General features: G+C 39.1%; 1 protein-coding gene and 1 long non-coding RNA gene across 9 annotated transcripts in view; one reads left to right on the forward strand and one right to left on the reverse strand.

Annotated features, from left to right (window-relative positions):
• Positions 1-20,246, forward strand: part of UNC79 (unc-79 homolog, NALCN channel complex subunit) — a 118,024-nt gene that overhangs the window by 21,218 nt on the left and 76,560 nt on the right. For all 5 annotated transcript variants that reach the window (XM_056345364.1, XM_056345365.1, XM_056345366.1 and 2 more), the window contains exons 8-23: positions 883-947; positions 2,747-2,835; positions 3,989-4,029; positions 5,288-5,316; positions 6,372-6,601; positions 6,900-7,071; positions 9,436-9,666; positions 11,680-11,870; positions 12,769-12,892; positions 14,105-14,245; positions 15,556-15,777; positions 16,379-16,606; positions 18,015-18,156; positions 18,566-18,645; positions 18,730-18,878; positions 19,945-20,102. In XM_056345364.1, coding sequence (XP_056201339.1) covers positions 883-947; positions 2,747-2,835; positions 3,989-4,029; positions 5,288-5,316; positions 6,372-6,601; positions 6,900-7,071; positions 9,436-9,666; positions 11,680-11,870; positions 12,769-12,892; positions 14,105-14,245; positions 15,556-15,777; positions 16,379-16,606; positions 18,015-18,156; positions 18,566-18,645; positions 18,730-18,878; positions 19,945-20,102 — 2,292 coding nt within the window. The remainder of the gene's footprint in view (positions 1-882; positions 948-2,746; positions 2,836-3,988; positions 4,030-5,287; positions 5,317-6,371; positions 6,602-6,899; positions 7,072-9,435; positions 9,667-11,679; positions 11,871-12,768; positions 12,893-14,104; positions 14,246-15,555; positions 15,778-16,378; positions 16,607-18,014; positions 18,157-18,565; positions 18,646-18,729; positions 18,879-19,944; positions 20,103-20,246) is intronic.
• Positions 9,671-20,246, reverse strand: part of LOC130152225 (uncharacterized) — a 78,222-nt gene continuing 67,646 nt past the window's right edge. Inside the window, exons 3-6 of one of the 4 annotated variants that reach the window (XR_008822926.1) lie at positions 16,359-16,488; positions 13,112-14,174; positions 12,014-12,266; positions 9,671-9,748 (exon numbers count right to left, since the gene is read on the reverse strand). This is a non-coding gene — a long non-coding RNA (uncharacterized LOC130152225). Of the gene's footprint in view, positions 9,749-12,013; positions 12,267-13,111; positions 14,175-16,358; positions 16,489-20,246 lie in introns of those variants that run through there. The other 3 variants (XR_008822925.1, XR_008822923.1, XR_008822924.1) reach the window with 3 other exon arrangements.

Below are 20,246 nucleotides of genomic sequence, written 5' to 3' on the forward strand. Positions count from 1 at the left end.
AGAATGCAACATTTTAAATAATAAAAATAAAGGATTGGAAGAGTCCTTGGAAGACCCCCTAGACCAACTGAAGCACATCCTGAATGTTCCTGATACATGTTTGTCTGATCTGTTCTAAAGCCTTCCCTTGAAGGGTTTATAGATTTTCTTGACTTTAAAAAAATCATTCTTCTTGTACTGCTTCTACATCACTTCTTTCATGCAAGCAGGTCCGCAAACTAAGCGTGATATTCCATCTCAACCATTACTAGCACTGGGTAGACTGGAATAATTTTCCTATATATAACTTATCTGTTAATATATCCCAGAATGGGTTGAGTATTATCTGCAGTTGCATGGCATTTTGACCTGGGGGCATCCTGTATAGCAGCCAAGTGATGCCACTTGAACACACCTTTGTTTAGCTTTTACAAAGCTAAGGTTCCTTCTGTGGCTGGACTAGTTTTCCTTTATCATAGCTGTGTTTTCATTTTGCCTGGGAATGTCAATGAATTTACTCAGCTACTCCTATCATCCTGCTCCTAGAGTAGAAGGATAATTAATTTAAGGTGTTGGTGAGATCAGGGAGGGTCTATAACAGATGTCTGCATCTTACTTTTTCCATTTCTTTGCTGAGTTCATGGTTCATTTCATAACTACATCCCAAACAAGTCAGTTGGCATGTATATTCTACTGTTTATTGTAGTATGTTTATTATATGGATAATAATGTTTATTGTAATTATTAGACTTCCTGAGGAATGGCTAGGTCTTCTTTCATGTTTGTATAGTACTCGGTACAAGAGGATCTTGTTCTCAGTTGATGCCACGATCTCTTTGATAGAGACAAAGAATATAAACATGTTTTCTCCATTTGTTAATCAGCTGTGTTTTGGTTTTGCAGCCTGGAATCCTATTCATTGCCAGCACATTGAATGCCATAATGCAATTAACAAACCAGCTGTGAAGGTACTGCTATTTCTTCAGGGGTTAAACCCAACTATCTGGGGGATAGGAAGTTGCACTTTCACCCCAGGCATATGCTCTGGTTGTGTGCAGGTGACCAAGAGCAGGAGCTTAGTGAATATGTTCTTTGGTTGCTTAAAGCAAGATGGAATATTTCCTCCAGCTACTGTGGGCCAAGTCTTGATATTAAACATGAGGAGGGTTGCAGAGCACTTTATAAAATTCCAAGTTGGCTCCTGGCTAATCCGTGTAAATATTTTCCTCAACAGATATATGTATGTCAATATCTGCACAAATATTTCTATGTACAGGAAACAGTATGTCAGTTACATAGGTACATGCTTACCTTGGTATCTTGATTGAGGTCACACAATGCATCTACTCTGATTGTGATCCTTTGCTTGGAATGTGTCCTAAAGCAAATAGCAACAAAGCTTTACTTACTTCTATGTCCCTCAGAGAGAGAGAGAAATAGTATCTTTCCTGTTTACGCACAAGGTACCAAAGTAAAACAGCTTGACTGGGATGATAGCACAGTTTGATGGTAGAGGCAAGAACATCCCAAGTTCAGAGTATGCTACAGTTAGGTGTACTAATTAATTACATTTGTATCTGGTTAAATATATAGGTAGAACCAATTTTCCTGGTATCTGTTCATATACTAACATAACTGCATGAGTCAAACAGTTCTTCAGTGAGCCTTTTCCACAGGCTAGGGGACTGACAGGGCATAATGGTGACACGTATCTCACAAGTCCTGCAAGGGACCACTTTCCTGTCCCCTCCAATCATTCTCCATGATGCAGGTTTTCATAGGGAAAAAAAGTTGGAAGGTGTTGCTTCATGTTATGATCATCACTAGATATAGTGATGCACTGAGTAGAGCAAAATATCAATGAAATTTACAGTTCTAAACTTTGCACATGAAATACCTGAATATTTTTGAATGTCTTAGCTTTGACAGAACCAGTCTTGATTAATCATCACTCAGAAAATGCAGCCTGTTGTCTCTTGGATAGATGAATGTAAATTTGGTTAATGAAGATGAGAAACATTCAAAGAGGCATTTATCTTTATAAATAAGCTTTCACTTGAGTAGAGTAAGAATCATATTGATTTAAGTTTTTAAGATATTATGTATGTGTACTACTGTTCAGCTTTTTGTTAAATAGTACAAAACACGTAAACAAATGTGTGTGTAACTGGCTGTCAACTGTAACTGTTTTCTGTAACTGGCTAATGTGGAAGCTAATGCAAGGCAAAGTCTGGACCTGTGCTGCCAAGGGAACTGTGGGTCCATGGTCTTTGTTCTGTTGCTGGAATTGTGCTGTATAGTTAACAACTGTGATGACTGAAAATTAGATTTTGCTGGAAGAAATTGTACTGAGAGAAAAATCTAGACTTTTACATTACCTTGTCCTAAGCAATGGATCTTCTAAGTGACCCTTTGGGGGGGGGGGGGAAAAAAAAAAAAAAAAGGGAAAAAAGTCTGTCATGATTATGCAATGTAAATGTGTAACACAAAATATACTTGTCTTTCAGAGAGTGATAGTACTGATATTGAAATATGTCCTGTTGTTTTCCCACTTAGGAAGGCTCTCATTTTCAGTTATAACCCTCTCTTTGCTAGAAATAATTTGAGATCCTGTACTGCCAGATGCTGAGTACCATCTTTCAGAATTCTAAATGCTTTCAACACATACCAAAGTTGTGTTACATTGTATGTACTGGCATTAATGTGTTGAACTTTTTCAGTGAGCTTTAATGAACAGATGTGTTAATTCTTTTTCTCTGTGTTTCAGATGTGCATTGACCCATCCTTGTCTGTAGCTTTGGGTGATAAGCCACCTCCCCTGTACCTTTGTGAAGAATGTAGCCAGAGAATTGCAGGGTAGGTAAACTAAAGCTGGAAAATGATCGGGTAGAGTCAGACTCCAGAGTTCAGAACTCTGGAGTTATGCTTTATTTTGTTATGATTAGCATATAATTTATATAGATAACCCTGTTGAAATATTGGGAGCACACTGCCACTCAGTGTGAAAAATGATTACAGAAATTTACCCCACATGATCAGCATTTGCATCTAGCTTAAACAGTAGTGAGTTTTAAAGTTAAAATCACTGAATGAGTAGACACTGTGGGATGCCTTGACTATAACAGGGGCGCCTCATTAATGTACAAGCTTTTGCTTATGAAATATTTTTTGTCCTCATCTTTTAGTTGTCATTAAAAGCAGGATATTACAATGAATGCTCTTTCACAGAGACTTTATTACTTTTCTGTAACATACATTTCAGATTATTCTCTAAGGTATACTGTGAAGCATCAGAGTGAAGAATTGAAATTGGTCCAGGCTTGTCCAGTACCTGGAAGGAATATAGCCTGAGATGACTGATTAACCTTGCTTTTATTTTTTTTTTTTTTTGATTGCTAATTTGGTTTGCGTTACTTTACAAGATCTGCTAATACTTACGGGGAGTTCCAATCATTAATTCAAATGGTTGAGGTTATATGTAGTTCAGAAGCTACATGGGGTTTTTTGTCCCCAGTTTAAGACACTTTTATATCACACCAGCTGTAGGAAAAGCCGTTACACCTTACCTTAGATTTTTAAGTCATCATTGATTTAAAGCTGCAGGAAAAGGTAATTGAATTTGGCAGAAGCACATCTTCTAAGGAGACTCACAGAAAATGGTAGTAGGACATTTTTTCCCCTCTGTTCACCTGTTATTCTTCACTATCATTTCTTAGCCATCAAAATTTAAAAGCACACACTATTTTAATTTGATAAATTTATTCCTTAAAATTAATTTTTTGAAAGTCTTGAACATGGTGGACCAGCATCAGTAAAGTGGTAATTTGCAATAAATGACAGGCATGATAATGTAAGGCAGCCTGCAGTTTATAAAACTACATTTGTAAAAAAAGCAGCTTCAGAATAATGTTAGTCCTACCACGTTAATTTATATAAATTTCCTCTGTGCAAAAACAAATGCATATATAAATAAAAAATGGAAAGCTAATTAGATATACAATTTTTATAGGGATCACAGTGAATGGTTGATTGATGTTCTTCTACCACAAGGTAAGAGGTATTTTAAGGGTAGGTACAAACTAATCATAATTGTACAACCCTATGCTTGCTGATACTTCTGCATACTGTATTATTTGAAATGCTGCATTCTATTCTAAAGAATTTTTTTTAGAATTTTAAAGTAGCTTGTACTTAATACTGCTTAATGTCCTCAAAGTACTCTGGAAAATTGACTAATCCTCTGTCTGAAATAGTATGCAATTCTTTATGTGTGAGGAAACAGGCAATTGAAAAGATTTTCAGATTTTGAAGAATCCACAGTTGGGGCCAAGTTTTTAAAAAGTACTTGTGTGCCATAGCAGTGTCCAAAAAAAGGGGCTAATTCTTCTGGTAACCTGGGTCTGATTTGAAAGCTCTGAAAGCTGAAAAACTATTCTATGAATAGGCTGTAAAGGATATCAGAAAAAGACATAAAATATTTTTCAGTGATCCGATCATTGATCCAATCAATGTCCTTTGGCCAGTGAGAGAGCCTGGTATTTTATTATCTACCAGAATGCAGATGAAGCTTGTTGACAGACTCATCAGAATTACCTGGGTTTAGAAAGACAGTCACATATTCTCTAAAATAATGTTTTCAAGGACAGGACAAAGACACTCCCTCTCTCTTTCTTCTGCAAGCTGAAAATTCGTAGGCAGTGGACATTTTTTTTTGCTGTCTCCTTTTAGTTGAAATCTAATCCAGATTAAAAATGTTTTGTTTACATAAGGGAAGTACTTATTTTTAATTGGCCACCTGTATTTACTGAACCAGATGTTGCCAGGACAAGATTGAAAACAACGAATGTTTACAGGTTGAATCTGCAAACATTTCTCTATGGAGTTGTGGTCCACGGACATAGCGACTGCTTCTACACTGTTCATTCGTATTCACTAATCTTTCATCCTGTGAGCTTTCACAGGCAGTGTGGGCACATCTGTGCCATGTTTCCTACAGCGTGCTGCGGTAGTGTGCCTACAGGCGTACTTTTACAAGTCCATCCAAGAGACAGAAGCACAGGTGAAGGTGGCTGGGATGCAGAGCACACCACGCAATGCACCAAGGCTGTTCTTTTATTTCAGTGTAGAAATAGCCAGTAGGCCTAAGTATACAGTGTACTACCTCATGCAGTCCAATAGGCTTAGAGGTTTCAATAATATTTGGAAATGTAGAGACTTCGTTGTAACAAGTCCATTTTCCCATGGCTGCCATAGTAAAACAGATGGATCGTCATGCTGTGTTGATGTTTTGTATGCCTTCCCCTTACAGCTGAAATTTCTGCTATATGTCAGAAGAAGGTAAGATTCAGTCATTTGTGTGACGGGGCATGATTTGATGTTGTGTGTAGTGTCATTCCATTACTCTGTGGTGCGTTTTTTTGGTATCATTCTGAATTTTCACAATGTATCCATGAATGCATTTGTTGGTGAATGGGAATGATTCGGCAACAAGGTTTCTTTTTGTTCAAACTGCTGATGTTTGATTTGACTTGTAGTTTTTTGTTGAAGGGGCAATTAGTAAAGCAATTCAATTATGCAGTTGAGTTCAGCTTTTATTCTATAACTCTTCTTATGAAGAGGATAGAGCAAGAGATTAATTTTACATCTAAGTTTTTGTATCTTTTCATCTCCTTGAAGTCTTGGATTAATGCTAAATTGGACAAAATCCTACTAAAAACTGTATATTTTTAAAAAAGTATGGACTGAAAATCTTCAGTGCTTGGCTCTAAAAAGATTGCTGACAAAAAGAATCTGCTTGCAACACATACCAGCTAGTGTGTTTTAATAACATTTCAATAATGAGGAATACAGTGTATAACATAATCTAGATTTTATGTGGTAAAGAAAGCTTTTATTTGGGCTGGATTACCAGGTGGCAAATATAAAGGTAGCACATATTTCAGAGGCTTGTACAGTTACCTATGATAAGGCAGATCCTTACATAGCATAAACTGATGTAGCAGCATTGATTACACTCCTAAGGATCTGCCTGTTGCTACACGTAAATTAAAAAGACATTCTGAAGTATAATCAGGGATTAAGAGAACGACTGTAAATTTTAGAGATTGCTCCAAACCAGAAAGTTGAGGTTGATAACTTAAATGTTGGTTTGGCCTGCTCCAAAAGAAGAGCAACCATGACGTTTCATTCTAGGCCCAGCATTTAGCCCTCAGCTCATCTTTCTGGAAGTTCAGTGACACATGGCATCAGGAGTTTGCACATAGTTCTACTTATATATAGTGATTTTGGAAATGACCGACACTTGAGCCAGTTCACCGGTGCTGACTTTCATCCCTGTTTTTAGTTCCACTTCCTGTTACTTCTGGCCTGAGAAAATCTTTTTTATTTTCCAGAACTGCAGTTCACATGTCAGAAGAGCTGTTGTCACGTGCTTCTCAGCGGGCTGCTGTGGCCGCCATGGCAACAGGCCAGTACGCTATTGCAAAAGATGCCATTCGAATCATCACAGCAGTGAAGTTGGGGCAGCTGCAGAAACCCATCTTTATCAGACCTCGCCACCTCCTATCAATACCCGGGAGTGTGGGGCAGAGGAACTTGTGTGTACTGTGGAAGCTGTGATCAGGTAATATGACAGCTTATGAGGCATCAATATGTAAAGCAGGATCAGGTTTTCATGTAAATATTGCCTGCAAATCTTGTGCAAGGGGCGCTGAACTCCTGCTGCTTTAGCAGAGTATTCATCAGCTGTGAGTTGTGTCCTCATGGAAGAAATCAGCCTTGAGTCCTAGAATTTGATGTTATTTTATTGCTGTTATCAGGAAAATGATGGCATCAGATGCCTTAACCTCTAGTTACTCTGATCAGATGCCTATATCCAGTGGGCGAAAGCTGCATTCACTGACCACAAGCTTGTTTTGTAGCTTGCTGAAGGAAGCAGAGTTTCATGCTGAGCAGAGGGAGTATGAACTCAACCGCAGGAGGCAGATGGGCCTCTCTTCTTCTCATCACTCCCTGGACAACACAGACTTTGATAATAAAGACGATGACAAGCATGACCAACGCCTTCTGAGCCAGTTTGGAATTTGGTTCTTGGTGAGAAATTCTTGCTGTCTTCTCTCACTTCTTTCACTTCCCTCTCCTTTTCTTTCTGAAGCCTCAGTTTGATCTCTTTTTTCCACTTCTTGGCTTTAGTTGGACACTTTTTCAATTTGTAAGCAAAAAAAGAGTACTGTGAAGCTGTCAGATTTGATGATTTCAGAACTAGTTTGTGTGGAGCTGCTGGCTGCCTCCGAGTACTGTATATAGAGTGTATAACAATTTACTCTCTCAGGTTTTTTATTGACTTTCTACATGCCATCATCTTCTGCTCCCAAGTGCCCCCTGCTAAGTGCCATTCTTTTAACCTTAAAAGACAATCCCTGAACGATCTGTCTTTCACCTTCCACCTTTCAACCTCACTGCCTGGAAGATCAGCTTTCTCACGTACCTCTGAATAGGCTGGAGGAGTCTTAGTGGCCTGCTTTTCCTTCCTGCCTTCAGATGGTCCACCTGGATCAGTCCCAGTCATTGTACTCCCGCTAATTCACTCAATATGGGTTGACAGAATGAAGACCTGCTGGTTCTGCCCTCACAGTAGCTGTCAGAGATTATTCCAAAATAGCAGGGCTGTTGCTGACTAGTTCATGAGCAGGCCAGACAGGAGTACAGACTGGAGTATGATAGATCTGCAGGAACTGAATTCTGCGGTTCTTCTTAAGGAGAATTCTCCTTCTCAGGTTCTTTTGAATTCACCTTGAGCTCTTGCTCTCAAGCTGTCTCCACCTCAGTCACCCAGTGGCAAGTGGGAAATAGTAGGACCCCTCATCCATCATCTAAACAGAGATGGGGACAGCAGGGTGGCAGATCTAGAATCCCATAATGCCGACAAAGCTGCTCTGGTGTTTCAAGTGACTACATGAGTAAACTTCATGTTCTGCTCATTTCGTGGGTTTTGTTGTTTAATGTGGTTTTTGACTTAAAGCCTTTTATTTTTTTCATTTTTTAATTTTGCCATGTTAGTCTATTCTGTTTCAAATGATGTTTTGTAAAGACTGAAGGCCTACGTTTCCAGAAGTAGAATTGAAATGAGAACAGAAAATGTTTTGTTACACTGTACATGCCCTATCCTTGACATTGAGAGTCTGTCTTTCTATGGTAGGGAGGAGCTCAGTGACTTCATTCTATCCTTATAAAATCTCTTGATCTCTCTCTAGTGAGTATTGGCAGAGATGACAGCACAGATTGTGAGAAATAGTGGGTTGCTGTTTTCTTTTATAAAACGAATACCTTTCATCTAGAGATGGGACAGAGCTCAAGAGTTCCTCTTAAAACGGCTGCCAGCTGATACTGGCTTTGAGTTAACACTCAACTGAGACAAGCACCAGGAGGCAAACACCTTAACTTCAGCCTGCAATGAAAACAGAACAATGAAGACTGTACTTTGAATTAGCAAGGGGACCTTTGGCTGCCTCATCCCAAGAAAAAACGTGGAGGAAAACCACTTGTTAGATGGGTTCTGGTCTTCTCTGGGAAACAGTATTGTCAGTGTTTCCCCAGAAATGACATGAACGTTTCTCCTTTATTTGCTTGCTTAAGGCAGCAGCCACTGTTTTCAGGTTGCCAAGTACTGAGAGTACAGCTTTCGCTAGGAAGCGGCAACAAACAGCTGATAGGTGGTTAAAGGAGCTTCCTAAATCTCCTGTCATTTGTTATTTTCCATTCTTTGGATTCAGTGCAGCAACCTGACTTGAAACTTATGCCTCCTGTCCCCAGAAGTTACCAAGAGCTCAAATAGTGGGCAATTAAGGGCTTAGCAGTGAGCCCACTCTGTGAACTGGGGTACAGACTTGGTCTCAAATTTGGGACAGTTTCACAGTGCAGACATTGGAGAAGGGGGGAAGAATAGTAACTATTATGTGAGAATGTTTGAGGACTTAAAACTCATATTCCCACCCCAAATGAGGACAAAAAATCAGAATCTTTTTGCAAAGCAAAGGTTATTCATTAAGTACACATATTCTTTCACATTTTCTGAAACTCTTAATTTGGTTTGTCTTTTTACTTTGTACTTTTTATATATGTGTGTCATAAATTTTAACAGGCATTATATTACCTTCTGAAATGAAAAGTCATTTTAAAGTTCCAACCAAAATGTTTGTCAAAGCATTCTGTATTGGTATTTTCAGTGTCGAAACTAAGAAACAAAAAATTCAGTGCTTGTTTTTCCCCTCTTACCATTATTTTCTGGTTTGGAAATGTTTTGTCAATTGTCCTGTGCCAAACTCTACTTAAAACTGATCAGCTCACTTGTCTTCTATGTAGTTTGCATCCTCGTATGTCTGAGAATATGATAGTAGACAAACAATTTGCCACCTTTAATTCTAGAAATGTAACTTGGTTTGTGTTTCTGTCTTCCAGGTGAGCCTTTGCACCCCCAGTGAGAATACACCCACAGAGAGTTTAGCAAGGCTGGTTAGCATGGTGTTCCAGTGGTTTCACTCCACAGCTTACATGATGGATGATGAAGTTGGTAGCCTAGTTGAAAAGCTCAAACCCCAGTTTGTTACTAAGTGGCTGAAGACAGTTTGTGATGTCCGGTTTGATGTCATGGTTATGTGCCTCCTTCCTAAACCAATGGAGTTTGCCAGGGTAAGAATAATTTAATCTGAAGGTTCCTTTATTTGCCATAGAGATTAAGGTCTTCAGTGTAAGGACTCTCTCTCCCCCAGCTCTGTCAAGGCAAAAGAAGTGTCAGTGGTTGAAGGAACCGTGGAGTTCAGGAATTTTTCCTCTTCATAGCATTTTTAGTTTTACTGTGTTGGAGAGTGGGGATTATCTACAGTAATATGAAGACAGGCTGGAAGAATATTGTAGATATTGAAAGATAGTGTACATCTTTGGTAGCTGCACGTTTCCATTACACTGCTGAAGCACCCAAGCTTGTCTTTAGTAAAAGGTATCATTAGTCTGCTCCCAGATACAAACCTGCCCTTTATGGTCTGCTTTACTAATGCTTCTCTGTTCTTTGCATGCTTCATCTCTGCATTTATTAATAAATTAATAAAATTAAAAAAATAATAAAAACATGAATTAAAGTTTATGAAATCACACAGCTGTAACTGAAAGGAGTTCTGGGCTGAAAGGATGCCCTGTAGCTACAGATACCTAATTTAAGCGACTCAGTTAAGTGACTAGTCTGCCATGGTTCACCTTCTTGCTGATGGAGAGAAAGACACTTATCTGGAAGGTCATTCAGGGTGCTTAAGTGAGGCCATTGTTGGAATCACTTTTAGAGGGACTCTTTCTTTCTGTCCATTAATTATGAAGCAGAACTTGCTATTTAACGTGGATAGTGAAGGCAGGCAACAAAGTCAGACATGTGAATATTCCTCTACAGAAAATGAAACATGAGCATGAAAATAGGAACTTTATATTTGTGAGGGATTTAAGATTTTTTCCCCCTCATTTATCACTGCCAACTATACCACATGTGCTTTTGTAAGACTTTCATTTTGTGACTCTCTTACTTAAAGACTCTCTTACTTAAAATGTCCAAAGGACATGTTGGTTTTGTTTCCTAAAATTAAGTGACTAGACTAGGAAGGGCCGTAAAGACTTAATGTAATACAGTACACCATCAATAATGTATCCGTGTATCCACTGTGCATCCGTGGATTTTTCATGACGTAATATATGGGATTTGCTGTACATGCGCAGACCAGCATGTGTACACGTCTTACTCCGAACCATCACTCTGAAGATAGACCTGGCTGTGGGAGGGCTGGAGGGCAGCTGAGGGAATTTGAGAAGTGGATGGATGCAATGAATATTAGGACTGAAGAAAAGAGATCAGGGCTTTGAGGCTAAAGGGGAAAGGAAGGACTGAACCTCATGCTGTAATCTGTTATGGATCTTTTTGTCGCCTTGGATCCAGCCCCTTTTTTGAGTTTTATTACCCACTGCAACACTTAAGACTAGACTGACAACTTGCTAGATTTGCAAGAGTTCACGAGAATATGAAAACAAACAGCCATGAAATTAGCTGTGATGAATGGAGAAAAAATAGTTTGTTGGCTGAGATCACCAGTAGTCGCTGCCAAAACAGCAGGCATCTCTAGAGCCATTAGTCTGGAACAGCAGATGTGATCTGAGGTCAGTTAGAGTAATTAATCTCTGTAGGCCAGTTACTTATTTACTTAGAAGTATATTTTTTTGGCTTCCATTACTTAGAACCTTCCCTCAAAAAAACCCCAACCAACCAACCACAAAGGAACACCTGGTACAGACCAGGTTTTTCACAATAGAGACCCAGCACTGTAACAGGTTGCTCAGAGCAAATAATTGAAGGTGCAAGTTTGACCAAAAACATCTGTCTGGTGTTGAGAACTGTAAACAATGAGGGGTTACTCTGCATCATGGCCTGGGAGTGAGCAAACTTCATTTAAATATTGGACAGTGCTTTTGTGTATTGTTGGTCAGATGAGAGAGAGGAAAAAAACCAATGCAATCCCCATGGCTGAATTCTAAATTCAGGCTGGAAGGTACAGATGATCACCCCCCAGAATTTTCTGGCTGTAACACACTGAGCAAATTTATGGTGCTGGACAAGTTACAGAGACTAGATGTATCATTCATCAGTATGATTCCTGGAAATACCCACAGGTTGGTGGATACTGGGACAAATCGTGTAGTGCTGTGACCCAATTAAAAGAAGGGCTGAATCGAATCCTTTGCTTGATTCCATACAATGTGATAAACCAGTCAGTGTGGGAATGTATCATGCCAGAGTGGCTGGAAGCTATAAGGACAGAAGTGCCTGATAATCAACTGAAAGAGTTCCGGGAAGTGTTGAGGTACGTAGACACACGTAGAAACCATTCTATCATTGCATATGTTGATTGTTGAGGGTTTTAGCACAATAAGGTGACAATAAATAAAAATGCCTGTGTGCAATAGGCAGTAGTGAGTGAATGCTTCTGAATTTTTTATAACTTACGTTTAAACTAAAGCAGTTAAGGTTTGGGAAAGTTCCCTTTTATTGCTCCTCACATCCTCGAATCTGTATCAGGAACCAACTACATGGATGTTTCTTTGCTGCGAGCAAGGCACATTTTTAGTGGCTTCCTGCAACATGGTGGAATAAACACTTTTATCCTCTTGGCCAGCTGTTGATGAGAAACGGTGAGGATTAGTAGAGCTGGCACTGAAAGAGTGATGATTTGTATCGAATTAGCTGATGTCTTCCCCTGCTGAGCAAAGAAAATACCAGAATAAGAATGATGGCTGAGTCATAATTTCATGTCTGGTGTATGCCTTTGACAATAAAACTTCACATTGCCTTTTAACGGATGAAGAGGCTTTGAAACTGACTGTAAGTTTGTATTTATAGGTATTGATGTAAACTTTTGTAGTGTAAAAATGAAATAGTGGACCAGTGGTGAGAAGAGAAATTTTCCAATTTTTACACTGGATGTTGAAAAAGATATTGCTATCAAATGAAACTGTGCATGATACAAGATGTGATGTAAATCCTTAAGGTGCATCACCAAATTCAGAGATGACCTTGTCCAGGCAGGACAGGTGGTATCAGCAACCTAGTTCAACTCCCATGGATGGTGAGGATGCAAGTAAGATTACAGAAGCATTATCAGTGCTGGTAGTGAGATTGCCTTCCTACCACTTTTCTGTTATATCTCACGCAGTGTATACCATGGTAACTCAGTGATGTTATATTCTTGTTCTACTTTTCAGCAAAATGTTTGACACTGAACTTTGCCCTCTCCCTTTCTCCATGGAGGAGATGTTTGGCTTCATTAGCTGTCGATTCACAGGGTATCCATCCTCTGTGCAAGAGCAGGCATTACTTTGGCTGCATGTAAGTGTCCTCTCTTGATGAGTCATGTTGAAGCAGCTTATGATTTTGGAAAAGAAAAAAAAAGAGGGGGGAAAAAGAAGCCACTTTTACAAGGATCATGGAACCTTTCTGCCTTTTGCTTAGCCCCAGTGTAAGGATCACTGGTAGGCAGAAACCAGGAAGCTTCATGTTACTAGCCTATCCTGGGCAATGTAATGGAAGCCTTGAAATTCTTTTTACCTTTGAATGTCAGTTGTATCTTTAGGTCCATTCAGCTGTCTGAGTTTTTTTTTTTTTTCAGTCTCCACAGAATTTGGTCTTTGGATTCCAAAATTAATTTCTGACTCCAGAAGTAGCTGTAGTTTTTCCTGCATATGAAGAACTGAATTAGACTAACTCTGTAGCCATCAAGCTTTCTGCTGCCCCAGCTATTTTGTGCTATAGTTGCCCACAGAGCTGGCATTCAACCAATATTTATGTTCAAAAGCTACAGGGACAATCTTGTCAGCTGGGGGCAGTGAGTTTAAAAGGGTATAAAATTTTCACAGCATCTCAGAATAATACCTGTATTCTTCATTATTGCTTCTTTTCTGCTGAGGGTTATTTTGGTTAAGCTTCTGCAAAGACCAGTTAATCTGATGACTGTAGCAATTTTCAGGTATGCAGAATTTTCAAATAAAGTATGATTTTTTAGACTTATCTTGACCTAATAACAATTAATGACAAGTACGAAAGAGCTTATATTTGTCTGACTGTTGGTGGCAAAATTCATGAATATTCCCTCAGTGATTTGCAGTTAACCATCCTGTCACTATGTTGACACCTGTAGGCTACCATTCTGACTAGATTCTTAGAATAAATAGAGGAATTCAGTTTTAAGTAATAATAAATACAGTAAATATGTATCTTCCAAGTATTGGTAATACTTTTGGTTTACAGAAATATTTTTGTGGAACAACTTCACATTCCTGTGTGTGTGTTTGTGCATAAAACTAATCTCAAAGTGCACCAAGTGGATGCCAACAAATATTCTTAAAATAGCCTTTTTTTGCCAGTTCTCTTTTGCCCTGATTCTAACAGAAATCTAAGCTTGCAACTCACCTTATTGAATCCCAAAATGAAATGTATGGAACTTGTTGAACTGAGGATCATATGATAAAGGTGCTTACAAAGTAGCTGGCATTTTTGGTCAAGCTTGAAACTCATGCTTTTTTATTTGTTGTCTTTCCTCAGGTGTTATCTGAACTAGACATTGTCGTTCCTCTTCAGTTACTAATCAGCATGTTTTCTGATGGAGTTAATTCTGTAAAAGAGTTAGCAAATCAAAGAAAATCGAGAGTCAGTGAACTGGCAGGAAATCTTGCAGCTCGGAGGGTAACTCTCATTTATCTTACTTATTTTTTTGTTTAGAACAGTTTTCCTAATAGAATGCATGTGAGGAATTAAAAAGTTATCTTTCAATATGGCAGCATTTGATTTGAAACAGTATAGATTTTGAAAATGGAAGAAAATTGACATGACTTCTTCAGTTAGTACCACTTTATCACGTGGTCAGTGTAATGATAATGCAGTTAGAAACTGCAGAAAAACTGTGTAGTTTTTCCTTAGTCAGCTAGTTTGTTTGGGGTATGTTTTTAGTGTTCCTTGTATCTTTTCCAACCATTTCATTCTCTGCACCTTCTATTAATAGCCATCAACAACAAGTTGTTATGGACAACTGGTCACCCAGAATGAGCCTTTGTATTCTACTACAAATTTGGTGGGCCTAGGTATGTTTTGGAAGGGTGACAAAGCAGAGTTTATTTCCATTTCCCTGCATTTTTTCCCCATCCAAGAGATGCAAAAATTGGTCTAAAGTTGTCTGTCACAGGCTTATGCTCTGGAAAAAACAGTGTAAAAATCTGTAGGTGCTACATACTTGGACTGATGTGACAAACTTCTCAGTAGTCTTGGACAAAGTGCTTCAAGGACAGCAGGAACCAGAGTGCTTGAAAGGTCAGATCTTTAGATTTAAGGAACTACAGCGTCTAGGCAGTTGGTCATTCTTCACATGTGGTCTGCCTGCCTTCTGATGTAGCTCTACAGAGAGCATTCCCACACCTAGCCCATGACCACTTCTTAACTATGCAGAAAAAGTGGACAAACTTACTGTCTGGTCTTTCAGACCATAGTTGGCCTCAAAATAGACCTCGTGTCATCCAACTGTTTCTCCTTGCAGTGCTTAGTGCCCTACTGTGGCATGGACTTAAGTCAGTGCAGACATGTACATCTTGTTGGTGTTGTGTCCAGTTCATTTCCTACTACCTGTATCCTTGGTATAACCTTAGTTACACTGTTGAGATAGCCTGCTTTATTAGCCTCCTGCTATTGCAGTTTGTGTTCCTGGATCATGGAGCAGATCATTGTAACCTGATGGCCACTTTACTGCCTGCACCAATTTTCTGGATGTCAGCCAATTCGCTTAAGAGAATGTGTACATGTATCTATGCAGAATATGATTCCTCTACTTCTGTAGTATTTTATCATTTAATGGCATTAAGGGACATATGTCCACTTTGCAAAGAAGCTACAGAAGGGGATACTAAGGCTGTCAAAGTTCGTGCAGTTTTCTGCAGTTTCATATAAAATGAGATTGCTTAAATGTGTAACAGTCATTTGGACATGTTGATTCTCTGTGTTTTCAGGTAAGCGTTGCTTCTGACCCTGGGCGCAGAGTTCAGCACAACATGCTGAGTCCTTTCCCAAGCCCCTTCCAGAGCCCATTTCGGAGTCCAATACGTAGTCCTTTTCACAGTCCTTTCAAGAACTTTGGACACCCCAGTGGAAAGACAATTGATTTTGACTGTGAAGATGACGAAATGAATCTTAATTGCTTCATTCTGATGTTTGATCTCATCTTGAAGCAGGTACTCACAGAAGAAAAACACCCACACTGAGGGGACCCTGAAGTTCTGTAGTCACTTTTGGCTCTCATTTAATTTTGTATTGAATCCCTTTCTGCTAAGGGGCTGGAATGAAGTATACAACATTTGTATCCCAATACAGCTGTCATCTGCCTTTACCCTTGTAGGATTTACAGCTTCATGTTAAATGAAGAGAACTTAGATACCTCCGCATTCATGTTAGATAGCTTGTATGAGTGAAAGGGTCTTCTCCTTGGAGATATGTTTATTTCTGCAGACTAAAAGCAGAGGCTTATTGATATGCTTAGATTACATGCATAACTTTTTGATAGCTACATTTGTACATTGTAAATCCAAGGCCAGGTGTTTTGCATAACTGTCTCTGGGTAAAATTCATGGATCCTGTGCTTGAAATTGTCTATTTATTCTAGCTATTTGAACTTGGTCCTCAACACCAGTGGCAATTTGAAATTGTGAGCTCCAGTTTACCTCAAGCTCTTTGCAGTACTGTAATATAACACTAGCAGAAATGTAGAAGGAGGCAGAATAGTGCTGTGGCTTTTCAATAAATAACAAATCTTTACTCTTTTTCACGCTCTTTCAGATGGAACTCCAGGATGATGGTGTCACTTTGGGCTTAGAGAACAGCATTTCAAAAGATGTAATATCCATCATAAACAATGTGTTCCAGGCACCCTGGGGTGGTTCTCACACCTGTCAGAAAGATGAAAAAGCAGTTGAATGTGGTCTGTGTCAGTCCAGCATTCTGTGTTACCAGCTGGGTTTTGAGCTGCTAGAACAGCTTGCTCCAAAAGAAGAAATCAGGCTTGTGGTAAGTAGAGCAGGAAAGGGCCTATAGTACTGGTGTGCTGAAACCTCTGTTCTTCATTGTTCTCATTACACTGGGCACAAGGGAGTAAAGCTGTGCTGACCTTTGGCATGGAGAATTTGGGATGTTAAAGCAAAATGCCATTGAACTCTAAAATTTCCTGTTTGAATTGATAGAAAGAACTCAGGGAAGATGACAATAATCAACCAGTATGAACTCTTCCCCCATCAACCTTGAAGTGCTGTTTTACTTTGGAAGGACACTCTTATGATACTGTGTCTTAAATGAAAAGCACTAAGTATTAACATCTCACACTTTATCTTATTTTAAAAGCTAAGAGTGGATATTTTGAAATGATTAATGATTTTGAGTGAGTCAGTTGTCAAGTGGGCAAGTTGATGCTTGATTGTTGAAAATGCTGAGCACTGTTGAAAAACAGAATATACTTCAGGTTGAGTATCCACCTTTATCAGACACACATACATACTCTCCAATCACTAGTCATTATTAAAGTCCTCTGTAGCTTTGCATAAGAATTGAGGTATTACCTGTGGCCTGATGAATTTATTTTAAGCTGTATGTTGGTTATACATAACTGTTCCATCAGATAGTTCAGAAGACAGCATCGTTCTCCTTACTCTGAGTGCTCACTATTAGTAATTTTTTTTGGTGGTGAGCCTAGTGATGCCTTTTGATGTGTAAAAGCTTCAGAATTCCATTTGAATGTGTATGTTAATAGTAGGTATTGTGCATGTGGTATTCAGTAACTTGTGCTAGAAAAATCGTCTCATGCCCTTTCTGTTCAGATTCTCACCTCAACTGAAAAGTAGCAAGTGATGCAGTCTTTTGAGCGCTGGGGCTTGGTACCATTCCTAGGATCCACCTTGCAATTTATAACACAACGGTCACAATGGCAACCTGTAATCCTGAGTTTCTGGCCACAGGCAGAAGTAACTCCAGTCCCTTATTTCAATGTAAAGGTGGTTGTGGTAGCTCTTGCCTCTAAGCCTGTAACTGTACAGTAGTGTAGGAAACATCCCCTGCTCCTCTCTGATACTCCTCTCTGATACTCCTCTGAGGCGAGGATGGCAAGTTTGGTGACACCACAGCCCTGTGACCGGTTCCATCTCAGTTCCAATATGGATATAAGTTTCTGTTAAGTGGTATCACTTAAATCCATGTTTGAAACATAGAAACATAGTCTTCTTGTCGGTATGCATTTGCTGATGCAGAATTTTAGATATGCAGGTGATTTGAATGCACAAGTGTACATGGAATTACACAGTGTCTGCCTCATTTGATCTCAGCTTATCACACCACATGTGAACTAAACAGCAAGATATGGCCTCATGCATTTATACTCTTGATGTATAACATCAAGAAATAAACTTAACTTCTTATATTCTTCAAGGAGCCCACAGATAACCTGGAGGATAGTCTTCTGTATACTAGACCTGAGTTTATTATAGGAACTGAGGGAGAAGAGGAAGACAAATCGGCACCAAAACATGGAGAAAACCCAGGAAATCACACAGAGACCACAGAAAATGCTGGTAGGTAGAGGGTGAGAAGCTGAGTATTTCAGTAAGGCTTTAAATTAAATGCTTCAGCTCATACAGAATACAAGGTTTTGAAGCAGTCTTTCAAGTCGAACAATGCACAATCACTTTTTTCTCATGCATTTAATTCTTCAACATAGTAAGTGAATAGGAAGGCTATATTTATGTTGATAGCCAGCATGACTGTCTCTCAAATAAGTGTTAGAAGAAATCTTGGCTTTTTGAACATGTAACGTAGCAAAATCATTGGATGCCAAATTCCGTGCTGTTGTAATTTTACTGACTTCAGGGTTACTGTGGCTAGAATTAATTTATATCTCATTACTTTGACATTCTTTAGTTTGATTTTGAATCCACAGATGAGAATTTTAACAACTTCTTATGTAACTTACATTTTTAACAGCGATAAAGAATGACACAGAAAGAAAATTTTGTTATCAGCAGCTTCCAGTTACCTTGAAGCTCATATACACTATATTGCAGGTAATATTGTTTACTTGTTTGTTTAGTGTGAATTTTTGGTTAAGTGGTGTCATTGTGTTGAGAGTCGTACATCTGCTTACACAGGAAATGTCAAGGTTTGAAGAACCAGACATTCTTTTTAACATGCTGAACTGTCTGAAGATCCTGTGTCTTCATGGGGAATGCCTGTATATAGCAAGAAAGGACCATCCACAATTTCTTGCCTATATTCAAGATCACATGCTGATTGCAAGGTAGGTTTTTATTGCACATTTTGTTATCATACTGCATTAGTTCTCCAACCATTCATTGTTGGCATCAAAGCACTTGCAGGTTTGGTATGGAAAATTAACAAAGGGTGGTAGGGAGGTGTGGAAAGGTTAAGCGGCTGTACAAGGGCACATTGCACAGGCTAATTAAGAAGTTGCAAATGAAACCGAGATACCCTGCATGGTCCATCATGGCCACTCTGTCATGCACCACTGGTTTTGCAGTGAGTCAGAGTTTCTCATACTGAAAAATAGGCACTGTCTGAGATGAGACTGAGCTATCTTTCCTGACTTTACAAAATAAAATAAAGGATGATGTAGAGGCAGGCACACACTTCATAAGGCTTTAGCATTAAAGCTGAGAGAACAACAGCATTGCACCTCATTTTTAAGAGGTAAAGGTTTTTTTTTCATTTAGAGTCAGAGTGAATTGGATTGAAATCTGTGGATTTTAAGATTCTCTTTGAAGAAAGGGACTTCTGCAGAAAACTCACTGAATAAATACCAGCATATGATGTTCTGAAAGAGAGTGTGTTCATCAGTGCTTAGAGCTGCTCTATCAATTTCACTGAGCATCTCCTGAGACTGTATGGTTTTAGCAGACTAGAGAATCTGTCCTGAATCTAAATACCAGCAAATTGTAAACACCCAACATCTTAGTCATTCATGGATACACGTGATTCGTGGTGCCAAGACAGTTCATGTGGCTTATGTGCTGAAGCTGGTTGTGCTCAAACTGCTAATTAATAGCATAGATTATGTTCCATGGCAGTTGTGCCTTGAATTAGGCAAACTCTTGCCAAATCTGAAGTGTTTCAATGTAAGGAATAGTGGAACCTCGATTTTGAAGAAAAACTGCTGTAGTTGAAGATGTACCAGTAGCTCTGTTCTCCTAGCAGCAGCTCTGTAGTATTCACATAAATGCCCAGGATGGCTCATAGAGATTTTTATGAAGAGTGCATTCCCACCACCAAGACGGTGTAGACATTTAGAAGAGAGGATGTCAAGGGAGTAGTTTTGTAAGCGGGCTTGCTTTTCTTGGTCTTTCCAGCTTATGGGGAGTTGTGAAGTCTGAGTTCTCTCAGCTTTCTTCCCTGGCAGTCCCACTTCTTCTTCATGCACTTTCGCTTCCCCATGGCGCTGACATTTTCTGGACAATCATAAACAGCAATTTCAACAGCAAGGATTGGAAGATGAGATTTGAAGCAGGTAGGCCTGAGTGTTGTGCACTATTTTCTCTTTTTTGCTTCATGGAAGAGGTAGAGCATCCTCTGCTGTAGCTGAGGAGACCTGTAATAGTTGATTATGTTTTTGCTGTTTTCAGGAGTTTTGGAGATAGTCTGGTGCAAAACT

This window comes from Falco biarmicus, chromosome 7 (assembly GCF_023638135.1).
Source record: "Falco biarmicus isolate bFalBia1 chromosome 7, bFalBia1.pri, whole genome shotgun sequence".
Lineage (NCBI taxonomy): Eukaryota > Metazoa > Chordata > Aves > Falconiformes > Falconidae > Falco > Falco biarmicus.